The following is a 13387-nucleotide window of genomic DNA, read 5'->3' as shown; positions in this document are numbered from 1 at the left end:
GGACTATACGCGTGACATACAGTACACTACGTTTATAACGAACACGCTTATAACGAACACGCTTATAACGAACATACCGATATATAACGAACTTATTTTAGTCCCACCCATGTGTTGCATATATGCTGTATATATGCTTATACCGAACTACGGTTATTACGAACTACAATTAGTGGTCCTTTTGAGTTCGTTATAACCGTAGTTTACTCTATTTATACACAAATGATATTCTCACCTCTCTGCTCGCCTCTACCCCCTTCTGGACCAGGCTCGTCAGGGCACCCTGGAATTCCCTGGGGACGCGAGCCAGTGGCTGGTTCGTGTACACAGTAGCGATAGACATGGCTCTTGACAGCAAAGATGTGACTTGAGGCAATTCCCGATCAGTGATATCAAAACTATCCCGATGATCCACGAAAGCGGTCTACAGACAGTAGCAGAAGCACGTTATAACAGTAGTAGCAGCTGACTATAAGTGACTTGAAGTCTCCGGTTGTTTATCAGATATGTTAGCGCTGCGTCCGGTTGTGCTATTTATAGCTCAACGCGGATGTGTGACGTCACGTGGGTTTTCCAGGTAAGCCGGACTTGTTCCGAGGAACGCTGCGTTGTAGGAAAGTCGGTCCGTGCTGACCCATCGCCCAACTCCCAAGGTGTGGTGCGATCACGTGACAAATGTTTATCAACATGTTTGTCGTTCTCATTGCTTGAAGTTATATAGCTTTGTGTGTTATTTCATAGTACATAAGACAGTTTTCAGCGAATAGATAGCAAATGTGGCCACAGGTTTTGTACAAATACGTAGGTAGAAACTAACAGTTTTATCCACTAGTATGTATAATGTTTAGAATCTTCCGAATGTATAATGTTTAGTCTTCCGAATGTATAATGTTTAGAATCTTCCGAATGTATAATGTTTAGAATCTTCTGAATGTATAATGTTTAGTCTTCCGAATGTATAATGTTTAGAATCCTCCGAATGTATAATGTTTAGTCTTCCGAATGTATAATGTTTAGAATCTTCCAAATGTATAATGTTTAGAATCTTCCAAATGTATAATGTTTAGAATCTTCCGAATGTATAATGTTTAGTCTTCCGAATGTATAATGTTTAGAATCTTCCAAATGTATAATGTTTAGAATCTTCCAAATGTATAATGTTTAGAATCTTCCGAATGTATAATGTTTAGTCTTCCGAATGTATAATGTTTAGAATCTGCGTGCGCTCTTATATTGTAAATAATATATAACTTATGTCAAAAAGGTCCTCAAATAATGATACTCGTCTTCACAATTCTATTGCTATAAAGTAAAACTACATCCCAAAACCTCAGCAAATTATAGCAAATTCAGCATTTATAATGGCGGCTACTTTCCAGATTGCTTCGATGCTGTCGTGGCCTTTTAATACATGGAGCGAGACAGAATGATTAATCGTGAGAGACGGAACACAGAGCAGGGAGAGAATCAGATACTGTATGAGAAACCGGTCAGTCATCCTCGGTATTGTTCAGATCACGATACAATCATGAGATCAGGGTCTGATATGTTTTTTAGGGAATCAAAACGATGAATGAGAACATGGGACCAAGGCGGGACAGACTCGTACACTTTAAAAAAACACCTTCAGTATTATCAGATTAGTGCGAGTTTTAAAGTTAGCTTTTTAGAAAAAAACTTTTCGTCAGTTCCTGATTCAATTATGTACAGGTCGTCGAATGAACTATTTTATTATTAAAATATATGTTATTCCTAATATAATATAAATGAAGATGATATTTTACAAAATACTAGAACCATATCACGTTTGCCTTACCTGACACGGGCAACATATAACGACTACAGTCTCCTGTTACAGAACACGTGTGTCAACCCGGAAGTCCGGGTATGTTTGAACACCACCAACTGTGTTGTTGTGTTGCCCAGGGTGATGGCCGGTACTTCCGGGTAAACACCGCACCCGAGTATAAAAACTATAGGTCAACGGCACATTGTGAAATAGATGTGTTGTATGTATTTTCATGTTTTGGAGCACTGTTTGAATATTTTGTCTCACTCAGATATCCGCTGTGATATATAGCAGTAATATTGCTGACTACAGCGCACCCAATCTTATTTAAATCAGATCTTAGCTCTCGCTATCGCTAAACAAAGATCTGAGGACATCCCATTACGGGTCATGTCAGAACGACCTTTCATACGACCAATCAAAGAGTCGCTTACCAGATCACGAGTGAGTGAGTGAGTTTGATTTAACGCCGCTTTTAGAAATATTCCAGCAATATCACGGCGGGGGACACAAGAAATGGGCTTCACACATTGTACCCATGTCGGGAATCGAACCCGGGTCTTCGGCGTGACGAGTGAACGTTTTAATCACTGGGCTACCCGCCTAATTGGCTGATGTCGATTTCTTGTTCTTCGTTTAAGTGGTTGGTCAAAGTTCGCGAAAGGTCGTTCTGACGTGACCCGTAATGGGATGTCCTCAGATCTTTGTTTAGCGGCAGCGGGAACTTAGATCTGATCTTAGTGAGATTGGAGCGCACCGGGATACAATTGTAATGTTACTGACGACAGTTCTCCGAGATATAACTGTAATATTGCTAACTACAGAAAGCTGTGATATAACTGTAATATCACTGACTATGACGTCACTGTCATCACACACAAACACCGTGACGACAGTTGATGACGACCCCAGTAGATACTGACAATGTAACACAAATGGATGCCAAACCAATATTTAATAACTGATGCACTGACACAACGCTCCACAGTCCGACCGATGTACAAGGTCTGATGTTTGTGAACACTACAACGTAGAGAGGACAGTGAAAGAACGGCACAGGATACTATACGTGGATAACATTTCACAGGCTAGCAGTTCTTCTCTACGGTCATACTATACTGAACCACAAAAGAAACGTCACCATGGATAGATATACGAGAAATCTTATTTGTCCAAACACTGTAAACATACTTTGAGACATATTAAATAGATGAAACTCGACAGGAATTACCCAGATATTTAATGCAATGTTACTTGGGGTGACGTTTGTTTTGCGGTTTAGTATATATCACAATGGACATATTTTATAATATTTTAGAAAATAAACATAGAAAATAAATCGTAAATATTCTTGAAACGTCGCCTCTACTAGTGTATATCTTAGTATACGAGTATATCTTAGTATACGAGTCAGTTGCAGTTTTCCCACGGTTGACAGTTTTGGTACTGATTAATAACAGCATTTTTTGTATGATTAAAAACCGGACTCAATACTAGATACCAAATTGAATGACATAATTTAAATTGTCCGGGTGTCAAAGGAGTTATCTTCCCTTGCTTTAACTGCCACAATATCTGTAAATATACCAGTCCACAGACTCATACCAGTCCACAGACTCATGCCAGTCCACAAACTCATGCCAGTCCACAGACTCATGCCAGTCCACAGACTCATGACTGTCCACAAACTCATGCCAGTCCACAGACTCATGCCAGTCCACAGACTCATACCAGTCCACAGACTCATACCAGTCCACAGACTCATGCCAGTCCACAGACTCATACCAGTCCACAGACTCATACCAGTCCACAGACTCATGCCAGTCCACAGACTCATACCAGTCCACAGACTCATGCCAGTCCACAGACTCATACCAGTCCACAGACTCATGCCAGTCCACAGACTCATACCAGTCCACAGACTCATGACAGTCCACAGACTCATACCAGTCCACAGACTCATGCCAGTCCACAGACTCATGCCAGTCCACAGACTCATGACAGTCCACAGACTCATGCCAGTCCACAGACTCATACCAGTCCATAGACTCATACCAGTCCACAGACTCATGACAGTCGCAGCGCTACTCTCCCTTACGTTGTAGGGAAACGCTGTTATTGCACTACCCATCTTGATGAGATTATGCACCCGTGAAGATCCGGGTTAGTATAGGTCTTCAGCAACCCATGCTTGTCGTAAGAGGCGACTAAAGGGATCGGTGGTCAGACTCGCTGACCTGGTTGATGTCATCGTTTCCCAATTGTGTTGGTCGATGCTCATGATATCAATCACTTGATTGTCTGGTCTAGACTCGATTATTTACATACCACCGTCCTATAGCTGGAATATTGCTGAACTCGGCGTTAAACAGCAAAGAAAATAGATAAAATGATTCAATTATGGATAACTGGAGTGGAAAATAAGGAATTGTTAATCCATCTGAGAAATATCGGAGAAGTGATGTCAGCAAGAATATAGAACACAGTATTATATGAAAACATTTTCACAAAACAAAACTTGTCTAACCTTGTAGACTGTTAATGACTTATGTATTGAGACCTCGTTATCTTTAAGAGTGATAAAAGAGATCCATCATCACATAACCATCGTAATACGAGAAAAGATGAGTTGCAGGTCAGGGAAAGGGGACGCTGACACGTACTAAGATGTGTGTTGATGCCGCTGTCGTCACGTCGTCAGCGCCTGCGATGTTCAGGCTGTCGTCGAGTATGCTGCGTTGAGAGAGAAGCCTTTAAAATAATTGTTGGTGATATGAGGTTAAATTGGGTTTAACGTCGCGTCCAAGATTATTGCACTTATATAGCGACGTGCATGTACGTGTGTGTGGCTGCTTGTACTAGTCCGGACTGATGCTGATTTATAGTTCTAGCTCACTGAGATACCATGCCGCAGTTTAACATGAATACCCCACTCAGACACAGTATACGGACTCCGAGCCGACCAGCCCTTGTTTTAGCCCCTTAATGCCGAGCGCCAGACAGGGTAACAACAAGTACCATCTTTTAACGTATTTTGGTCGGTGATATCATGGCTTGTTGTTGTGAACGTGGTGATGAGAAATATGTGACGAATGATGACACGTGTTGTAGCATGTGTTATTATCTAATGGATTGATGTAGCATATATCGTGAGACATGGACTATTGTAGCATATATCGTGAGACATGGACTATTGTAGTGTATGTGGAGAGACGTGGATTGTTGTAACATAAGAGATGAGACATGGATTGTTGCAACAAATGTTGAGAGACATTGTTGTAGTGTATGTGGAGAGACATGGCTTGTTGTAGCATTTGTGGAGAAACATGGATTGTAGCATAAGAGATGAGACATGGATTGTTGTAGCATATGTGGAGAGACTTGGCTTGTTGTAGCATTTGTGGAGAAACATGGATTGTTGTATCATATATGGAGATACTTGGATTGTTGTAGCATATGTGGAGGGACGTGGATTGTTGTAGCATATGTGGAAAGACATGGATTGTTGTAGCATTAGTGGAGAACCATGGATTGTTGTATCATATATGGAGATACTTGGATTGTTGTAGCATATGTGGAGGGACGTGGATTGTTGTAGCATATGTTTAAGAGACATGGATCGTTGTAGCATATGTAGAGAGACGTGGATTGTTGTAAGCAATGTGGTGAGATATAGATTGGTAAAGCATATGCGGTGAGACATGGATTGTTGTAGCATTTGTGGAGAACCATGGATTGTTGTATCATATATGGAGATACTTGGATTGTTGTAGCATATGTGGAGAGACGTGGATTGTTGTAGCATATGCGGTGAGACATGGATTGTTGTAGCATTTGTGGAGAACCATGGATTGTTGTATCATATATGGAGATACTTGGATTGTTGTAGCATATGTGGAGAGACGTGGATTGCTGTAGCAAATGTGGTGAGACATGGATTGTTGTAGCATATGTTGAGAGACGTTGATTGTTGTAGCATATGAAGTGAGTGAGTGAGTTGGGTTTAACGCCGCTTTGAACAGTATTCCAGTCATATCGCGGTGTAGCATATGTAGAGAGACATGGATTGTTGTAGTATATGCGGTGAGACATGGATTGTTGTAGCATATATGGAGATACATGGATTGTTGTAGCATATGTGGCGAGACGTGGATTGTTGTAGCATATGAAGTGAGTGAGTGAGTTGGGTTTAACGCCGCTTTGAACAGTATTCCAGTCATATCGCGGTGTAGCATATGTAGAGAGACATGGATTGTTGTAGTATATGCGGTGAGACATGGATTATTGTAGCATATATGGCGAGACATGGATTGTTGTAGCATATGTTTTGAGACATGGATTGTTGTAGCATATGTGGTGTGATGTGAATTGTTGTAGCATATGTGGAGAGACATGGATTATTGTAGCATATGTGGAGAGATATGGCCTGTTGTAGCATATGTGGAGAGACATGTCTATGAAACAAAGAGAGTGCACGTGAATAATGCTCTGCAAGATCTCAGCAACCAGCCATTCATTCTATGCTAAGGTTAATTTGGAATCCTCTTTATCAAGATAACCACATTCTGGTTGCATTGGGCATACGACTGTGTACGTTAATAGTGCCCTCGTAATCTGTTTCTATGGTTAGTTAAGCTACGAATTCACTTTCATAAGAAGATAATTACTTTCTAATGGCACCCTACTCCAACTTACCTTGGTCACCATGGAGTCTCATCTGTGGGGCATCACCAGGGACAGTCTGCTGGACCACTCCCCCTCGTGAGTCCCTGTCTCCGTCCTCCGTCAAGGAATGTTTGTCATCCAAGGGCCAGCTATTCATCACCTTTCCACGCCGTCCGTCCCCGACACCTGGTTGTCTAATCTCTGGCTTGTTTGGTGGCTTGTTGGGGTTCTCCCCCGTTCTGTCGTCACCGTCTCCCCCACGCTGGGCCATGCCTGCATTGTTCTTTCCAGGCTTACCATCTCTGGCCATCATGATCATATCTTGAGTTATCACACCAGGGCCTTTGTTTCTGCTTCCACCACCCCCCTTCTGCCAGTTCTCGTCTTCATCATCCTCATCATCATTGCTGACTTTGTTCTCCTCACTCTCCTGACGATCCTCGACTTCAGTCTTTACCATATTCTTTCCGCCATTCGACTTGAACTGTTTGAACATCCGGTTGAACCAACTGTCTCGTTTGATTCTCTCTGAGTCAGCATTCTGCTCCACGGGAGTTTGATTCTCGACCTTCCATGGTTGAAACACGGGGATACTGGCGCGATCTGGTTGTCTCTCCACATTTGGATCTCCCTCTGATTGAGGGGTTTTATCTTCCTCGCCTGATTCTATATTTGCTGAGTCAGCATTCTGCTCATCGGGACTTTGATTCTGGACCTTCCATGGTTGAAACACGGGGATACTGGCGCGATATGGTTGTCTCTCCACATTTGGATCTCCCTCTGATTGAGGAGTTTTATCTTCCTCGCTTGGTTCTATATTTGTCGAGTCAGCATTCTGCTCATCGGGAGTTTGATTCTGGACCTTCCATGGTTGAAACACGGGGATACTGGCGCGATCTGGTTGCCTGTCAGTCACCGCAGACTCAATCTGTATTTGCGCAGGTTGACTAGCGACCTTCTGTGAACCTCTTGAAATCTGTTCAGTCTTTTGTTCTTCACCTGTTAACACCGTAACAGGTCCTTTTCTCCTTCCCACGATTCCGATCTGTGCCTGACGGTTTCTTTTTCTCTCTAATCGTGTCTTCTTCTTCAGCTCTCTCTGTCTCTGTTTCTCCTGCCGTCTGAGTGCACGGTTCCTCCCTCTACGACCTTTCTGTCCTGCTATATTCTTCTTCCTCCTCCTCTTGTTCCTCTTCTTCTCAACACCAATGACTTCCACAGGATCAGCGGCCTTGCTGACTTCTGTAGACAGAGATCCTACCTCACCACCATTGGTTTGCGGATTACTCACGAATTCTAGCTCCATGTGATGTTTCCCTTCCTTTTCCATCTGCTCCAACTCGTCCTTGAAGTCTTCGGATCCTGGGCCCGTTAGCGTTCCTGAATCAAGGAGACTCTTCACCTTCACATCCCAGACAACGTCTTCATCTGGCGCCAGCTCAACATCAGCTTTAGCTGCATCTGGGCCAAGACCGTGCTCTGCACCCAGAACAAACGTTGGCTGTATCTCAGAAGGTGCTGGTGAAGGGTCTGGGTGTTTGTGGTGAACCATTTGTGCCAGCTTTGCTTTGATTGTGTCCCAGTCGCTGTTACCTGACAAAGATGAACAACACGACAATGTAATCTCACAGTTTTTCAAATGTAGGGTAATGGATAAGAATAATTTTAAAGGTAACATTAATTGTAAAAACGAAACACCGGATGATGAAAAACTCGACAATGTAATCTCACAGTTTTTCAAATGAAGGATAATGGATCAGAACAATTTTAAAGGCTACATTAAGTGTATAAACAAAACACCGGATGATGAACAACACGGCAATGTAATCTCGCAGTTTTTCAAATGTAGGATAATGAATAAGTACAATTTGAAAGGCTACATTAGTTGTAAAAACGAAACACCGGATGATGAACAGCACGAAATGTAATCTCACAGTTTTTCAAATATAGGGTAATGGAAAAGAACAATTTTTAAGGCTAAATTAGTTGTAAAAACGGAACAAGATTACATCGAAAACCTGTTGCTTCATGATTTTAAAAATATATATTTAAACTTCGCCTGTTCATGAAGACGTCACATTGTTATCATGATGATTACAGTTCTTGGTGCATAGTTACAGTTCTTGATGTACATCCTGAGCCATAAACATCAGCACAAGTTAAACCGCGTCGGTGTTCGACTAAACTATTATTAATAAAGTTGGTTTGTTGGTTTATTGTTTAATGCCGCACTCAGCAATATTCCAGCTATATGTCGGCGGTCTGTAAATAATCGAGTCTGGACCAGACAATCCAGTGATTGATATCATGAGCATCGATCCACCCAATTGGGATACGATGACATGCATCAACCAAGTCAGCGAGCCTGACCACCCGATCCCGTTAGTCGCCTCTTACGACAAGCATAGTCACCTTTTACGGCAAGCATGGGTTGCTGAAGACCTATTCTATCCCGGATCTTCACGGGTCTTATTAATAAAGTCAAGAATTAATTATATCCAAGGAACCTATTCTTCACATCACAAGTATATAATAAACCGTTACCATGAGAACAAAGAGGCAGCACCACGACCACCAGGAGTTGAATCCGAATGCGCGTCATCGTGAAGGCCAGCAGTAGAGAACGTAGATACATGGCACTTGCTTTATATACTGGCTCCTTAACACTGTGTCATATTAAGCGGCCCTGTTGGCCGTATTGGACCCATAGTGGTGGCGCCATCTGGTGGGTATTGACCACTTCGGAATTGGGTAGTTAAGGACCCTTCAGTTCGATCACAACCGCGTAGGAGGGTTAGCATGTGTTAGTTAATGAGATGGGAAGTCAATATATGACCCATCTGGAACAAGGGAACGTTATGGGTGCAAGAATTTAATTGTGCTGTGACGTCATAAGACGTTTGACGTCAATTCACCTCAGTGAAGATCGCCATGTGTGCGTACTCTACAAAAATATCTTCTTTTTTTCTCGTGAGTTCGTAATGAATAAAGATATTATTTCAAAACCTTTCATCGTACATGTCTACTTCAATACATCAAACATTATGCCTAAAAACTGCAATTATTACAGAAACAGTTATAAGTCGGAAAATGAGTCAATATGTGTGATGCCACGTTTCTCCGTAATAAATATGAATTGAAGCTTGTAATATGTATTTTTGTGTTCCGAGGATGCTGTAGTTTTAAAATATAATGAACAGTAAAAATGCAATTTTTCACCCATTAGCCCCTTATCTTATGGTTGGTCACATATATCGTCACAGGATGCGAAATAATTTTGAGATATTTTTCTGTTGATACAGCGTCTGGAAGCATCAAACACAGTGGGTGGGTCAGTCTAGTTGTCAAGGCGTTTACTCGTCAGACCGAAGGCCTGGGTTCGATTCCACATGATGGTTACAATCAGAGATAGAATCAATATATTGTCACAAAATGTGACCGATATTTTGAAATTTAATGTTGATACAGTAACTGATTCCACGGGGCGGTGTGGTAGCCTTGTGGTCACACGTTCGTTCGTCAGACCTAAGGCCCGGGTTCGATTCCCACATGGTTACATAAAGCCAGTTTGGGTCTCTGTCGCGCGGTATTGCTTGAATATTGCTAAAAGCTGCAATACACCAAATTCACAGACCTACGTCAAATATTTAGCACCTTTATACCAAAATGTACAGCGTTTAAATTAACATGATGGCACGACGCTACCACACATCATGTCTTGCGGTCTTGTAGATGCCGGAGATACAGAATGGTTTAAGTAGATCGATATGACGAGTCCAACATTTTAGAAAATCTTTTCGAATATTTTTTAATATGTTGCTGAAAATGCTAAAAAATAATTAACTGCCGGGCAAAAGAAAGCATACACTTGGAAATTGAATTTGACCACAAAAAACCCAACCTTATGAAAACATTAAAACAGTGCACTTAAAACAGTATCAAATACATCGCCACCGAATAATGATCTCTTGTTTGTATCATTTTAAGCCATTATATAAGATGGGTGTATACTTTCTTATGTGCGGCAGTTATATACAGTCAAACACCGTTGTGTCGAACTCTGATATGTCGAGTAAAAGCATGGTCCCTGTGCATTACTAAACTAATCATCATTTTCGGTTGTGTCGAAACTCGGATAACTCGGAGTATTTATGGTGGTCCCTTCAACTTCGACACAACGGTGATTAACTGCAGCTGAAATGTTGCTGAGTGCCGTTAAACAACAAACAAACAGAACATAGCTCCTCTACAAAGCCTGGGTTACCGAAACATGATATATTTAGTTTGTCATTTCGTCGTAGATTTTTCAAACGGAGGTTCATAAGGTGAGCATAAATGGGGTTAAACGTCGCGTCCAAGATTGTTGCACTAGCGACGTGCATGCACGTTGGTGTGTGTGTGTGGCTGCTTGTACTAGTCCGGACTGATGCCGATTTATAGTGCTAGCACTCAAACACAGTATACTGACTCCGAGCCGACCAGTCCTTGTTTTAGCCCCTCAATGCCGAGCGCCAGACAGGGTAACTACAAGTACCATCTTTTAACGTCTTTTGGTATGACGCGGTCGGGGATCGAACTCCGGACCTTCCGCTCTCCGTGCGGACGCTCTACCATTAGACCACGGAGGCGGTCCGGAGGTTCATAAATACACAAACACTTTTCCTTTGAAACAAATTGCCCTCTTGCACCGGGTATGAACGCCATTCCGTCAGTACAGATGTACTTCCATCAAGCAACTGTCGCCACAGTTGATGACGTCAAAGGGAGGCTGCAGGTGTTACAGCATCTCCATCAAGGTCAAAGTTACCCTAACATCGTGTATCGATACATCACACCTCCCCGCAGCCGGTACGTGGAGAATAAACGCTGGTTAGCACGAAAATATAGCATATGAAAATGCTAAATACAAAATAATATCAGACCAAAATGTTCTTGACAGACATTTAGTTTGCTGGTCTTTGTAAAACGATAAAACATGATTTTCAGGAAATGTATTCTTCGGATTTGTATCGACAGTTGGCTGACCTTAACGAGCAGGAAGAGGCAACATGGAATTCTTGGCGCACCTGCTAACGACTGCACAGACATTAATAATAATAATAATAATAATAATAATAATAATAATAATAATAATAATAATAATAATAATAATAATGATAATAATAATAATAATTATTATTTAAAAAAAAACAATAAAAAAAACTTTTTTGAACAAATGTGTCTTTAGTTTTGCTTTGAATGTCTGAAATGAATATCTCAAGTGGAAGATCATTCCATTACTTTGGGGCAGTCACACTGAAAGTCCATGGCTGGAAAGTCTATACTGAGGAACAGATAGCAAGTGTTGATTTGCTGATGGAAGAGTTCTTGGTGGAACTCGTTCATTTATTGTTAATTTATACTATGTTTACCAAATATGGATCAGACATTTCTGTATAAGAAGATGTGACATAATTCTGGTATGCTAACGCGTGCATGTAGGCATAAAATTATATATGTCCTTAATATCTAACGTGCGGAAACATAAATTTGATGACGTGAGACCCCATAAGCATGGCTTTACACCGCTTTTAGCAATACTCCAATGACACATTGTACCATGTAGGAAATAAGTCTCGGACCTTCGGGGTGACGATCCAACGCTTTACCCGCTCGGCTACCTTGTCACCCTAAACTGTGTAAAATGTCTGCCTTCGTGTACGTAAACCGTGTGCGAAATACGCATCAGTCGGAAAGCGTACGTTAAATCTCCAAAGTAAGTAAGTAAGTAAGTGTACTTAAGTCTCTAGTGTATGTTATGTGCCATGATGTAGGATTGACTGCTGTTGTCTTGCGAAACACATACATCCAGCTATGATGATGCTCAGTGTAAACGTGCGTGTTTGCTGAATCACCTAGAATAAGGGTCCTGTATGAGCTGGAAATGTACATGGAACTAAACATTTACGACCACCATCATCACCATCATCATCATCCGCATCATCCCCATCATCATCATCATCATCATCGTCGTCATCGTCATCGTCGTCGTCGTCATCATCATCATCATCATCATCATCATCATCATCATCATCATCATCAGCAGCAGCAGCAGCATCAGCATCAGCATCATCATCATCCCCATCATCATCGTCACCACCATCATCATCTCCATCATCCGCATCATCACCATCATTATCCGCATCATCACCATCATCATCATCCGCATCATCATCATCATCATCATCCCCATCATCATCATCATCATCATCCCCATCATCATCATCATCATCATCATCATCATCATCCCCATCATCATCATCATCATCATCCCCATCATCATCATCATCATCACCATCCCCATCATCACCATCATCATCCGCATCATCACCATCATCATCATCCCCATCATCATCATCACCATCATCATCATCCGCATCATCATCATCATCCGCATCATCCCCATAATCATCATCACCATCATCATCATCATCCGCATCATCACCATCCCCATCATCACCATCATCATCATTCCCATCATCATCATCACCATCATCATCATCATCATCATTATGATGATGATCATCAGCATCAGCATCACCATCATCATCATCATCCGCATCATCATCATTATGATGATGATCAGCAGCAGCAGCATCACCATCACCACCATCATCATCATCATCATTCCCATCATCATCATCATCACCATCATCATCATCACCACCACCATCATTATCATCATCATCATCATAAAGGCGAACGGTCGCCAGTGGCCAGGCATCACTGTTCGTTGTGCAGAGTTGAGTCTCATGCGTGTAGCAGGATCCAACGATCGTGAGTTCGAATCCCAGGTTATCACGTGTTTGTCAGCACCGTACCCGTGCTCGTTGTTTCACCGACTCTGTAAAAGCCTAAACCCTCCTTCACTACGGGCGTAATCTAAAACGCCGT

The 13387-nt window shown here is 41.8% G+C and overlaps 2 protein-coding genes across 2 annotated transcripts; one reads left to right on the top strand and one right to left on the bottom strand.

Annotated features, from left to right (window-relative positions):
• Positions 1 to 3308: 3308 nt before the first annotated feature.
• LOC125372065 (prespore vesicle protein-like) lies at positions 3309 to 4029 on the top strand (the record flags this gene model as incomplete). The annotated part of the gene is made up of 1 exon (XM_048380980.1): positions 3309 to 4029. A coding segment is annotated over one exon (528 nt), but the record flags the coding sequence as incomplete, so codon positions are not given.
• Positions 4030 to 4222: 193 nt separating this feature from the next.
• LOC124115347 (pre-mRNA-splicing factor CWC22 homolog) lies at positions 4223 to 9106 on the bottom strand. Its single transcript, XM_046476297.2, has 3 exons — positions 8999 to 9106; positions 6485 to 8047; positions 4223 to 4522 (listed from the first exon to the last, which is right to left on the bottom strand). Exons 1-3 carry the CDS (start codon positions 9087 to 9089, stop codon positions 4503 to 4505), a joined length of 1674 nt encoding a protein of 557 aa, XP_046332253.2. The 5' UTR covers positions 9090 to 9106; the 3' UTR covers positions 4223 to 4502.
• Positions 9107 to 13387: the final 4281 nt, after the last annotated feature.

Source organism: Haliotis rufescens, unplaced genomic scaffold (genome assembly GCF_023055435.1).
Source record: "Haliotis rufescens isolate VD_foot unplaced genomic scaffold, xgHalRufe1.0.p SCAF_34, whole genome shotgun sequence".
Lineage (NCBI taxonomy): Eukaryota > Metazoa > Mollusca > Gastropoda > Lepetellida > Haliotidae > Haliotis > Haliotis rufescens.
This window is presented reverse-complemented; position numbering and strand designations above follow the sequence as displayed.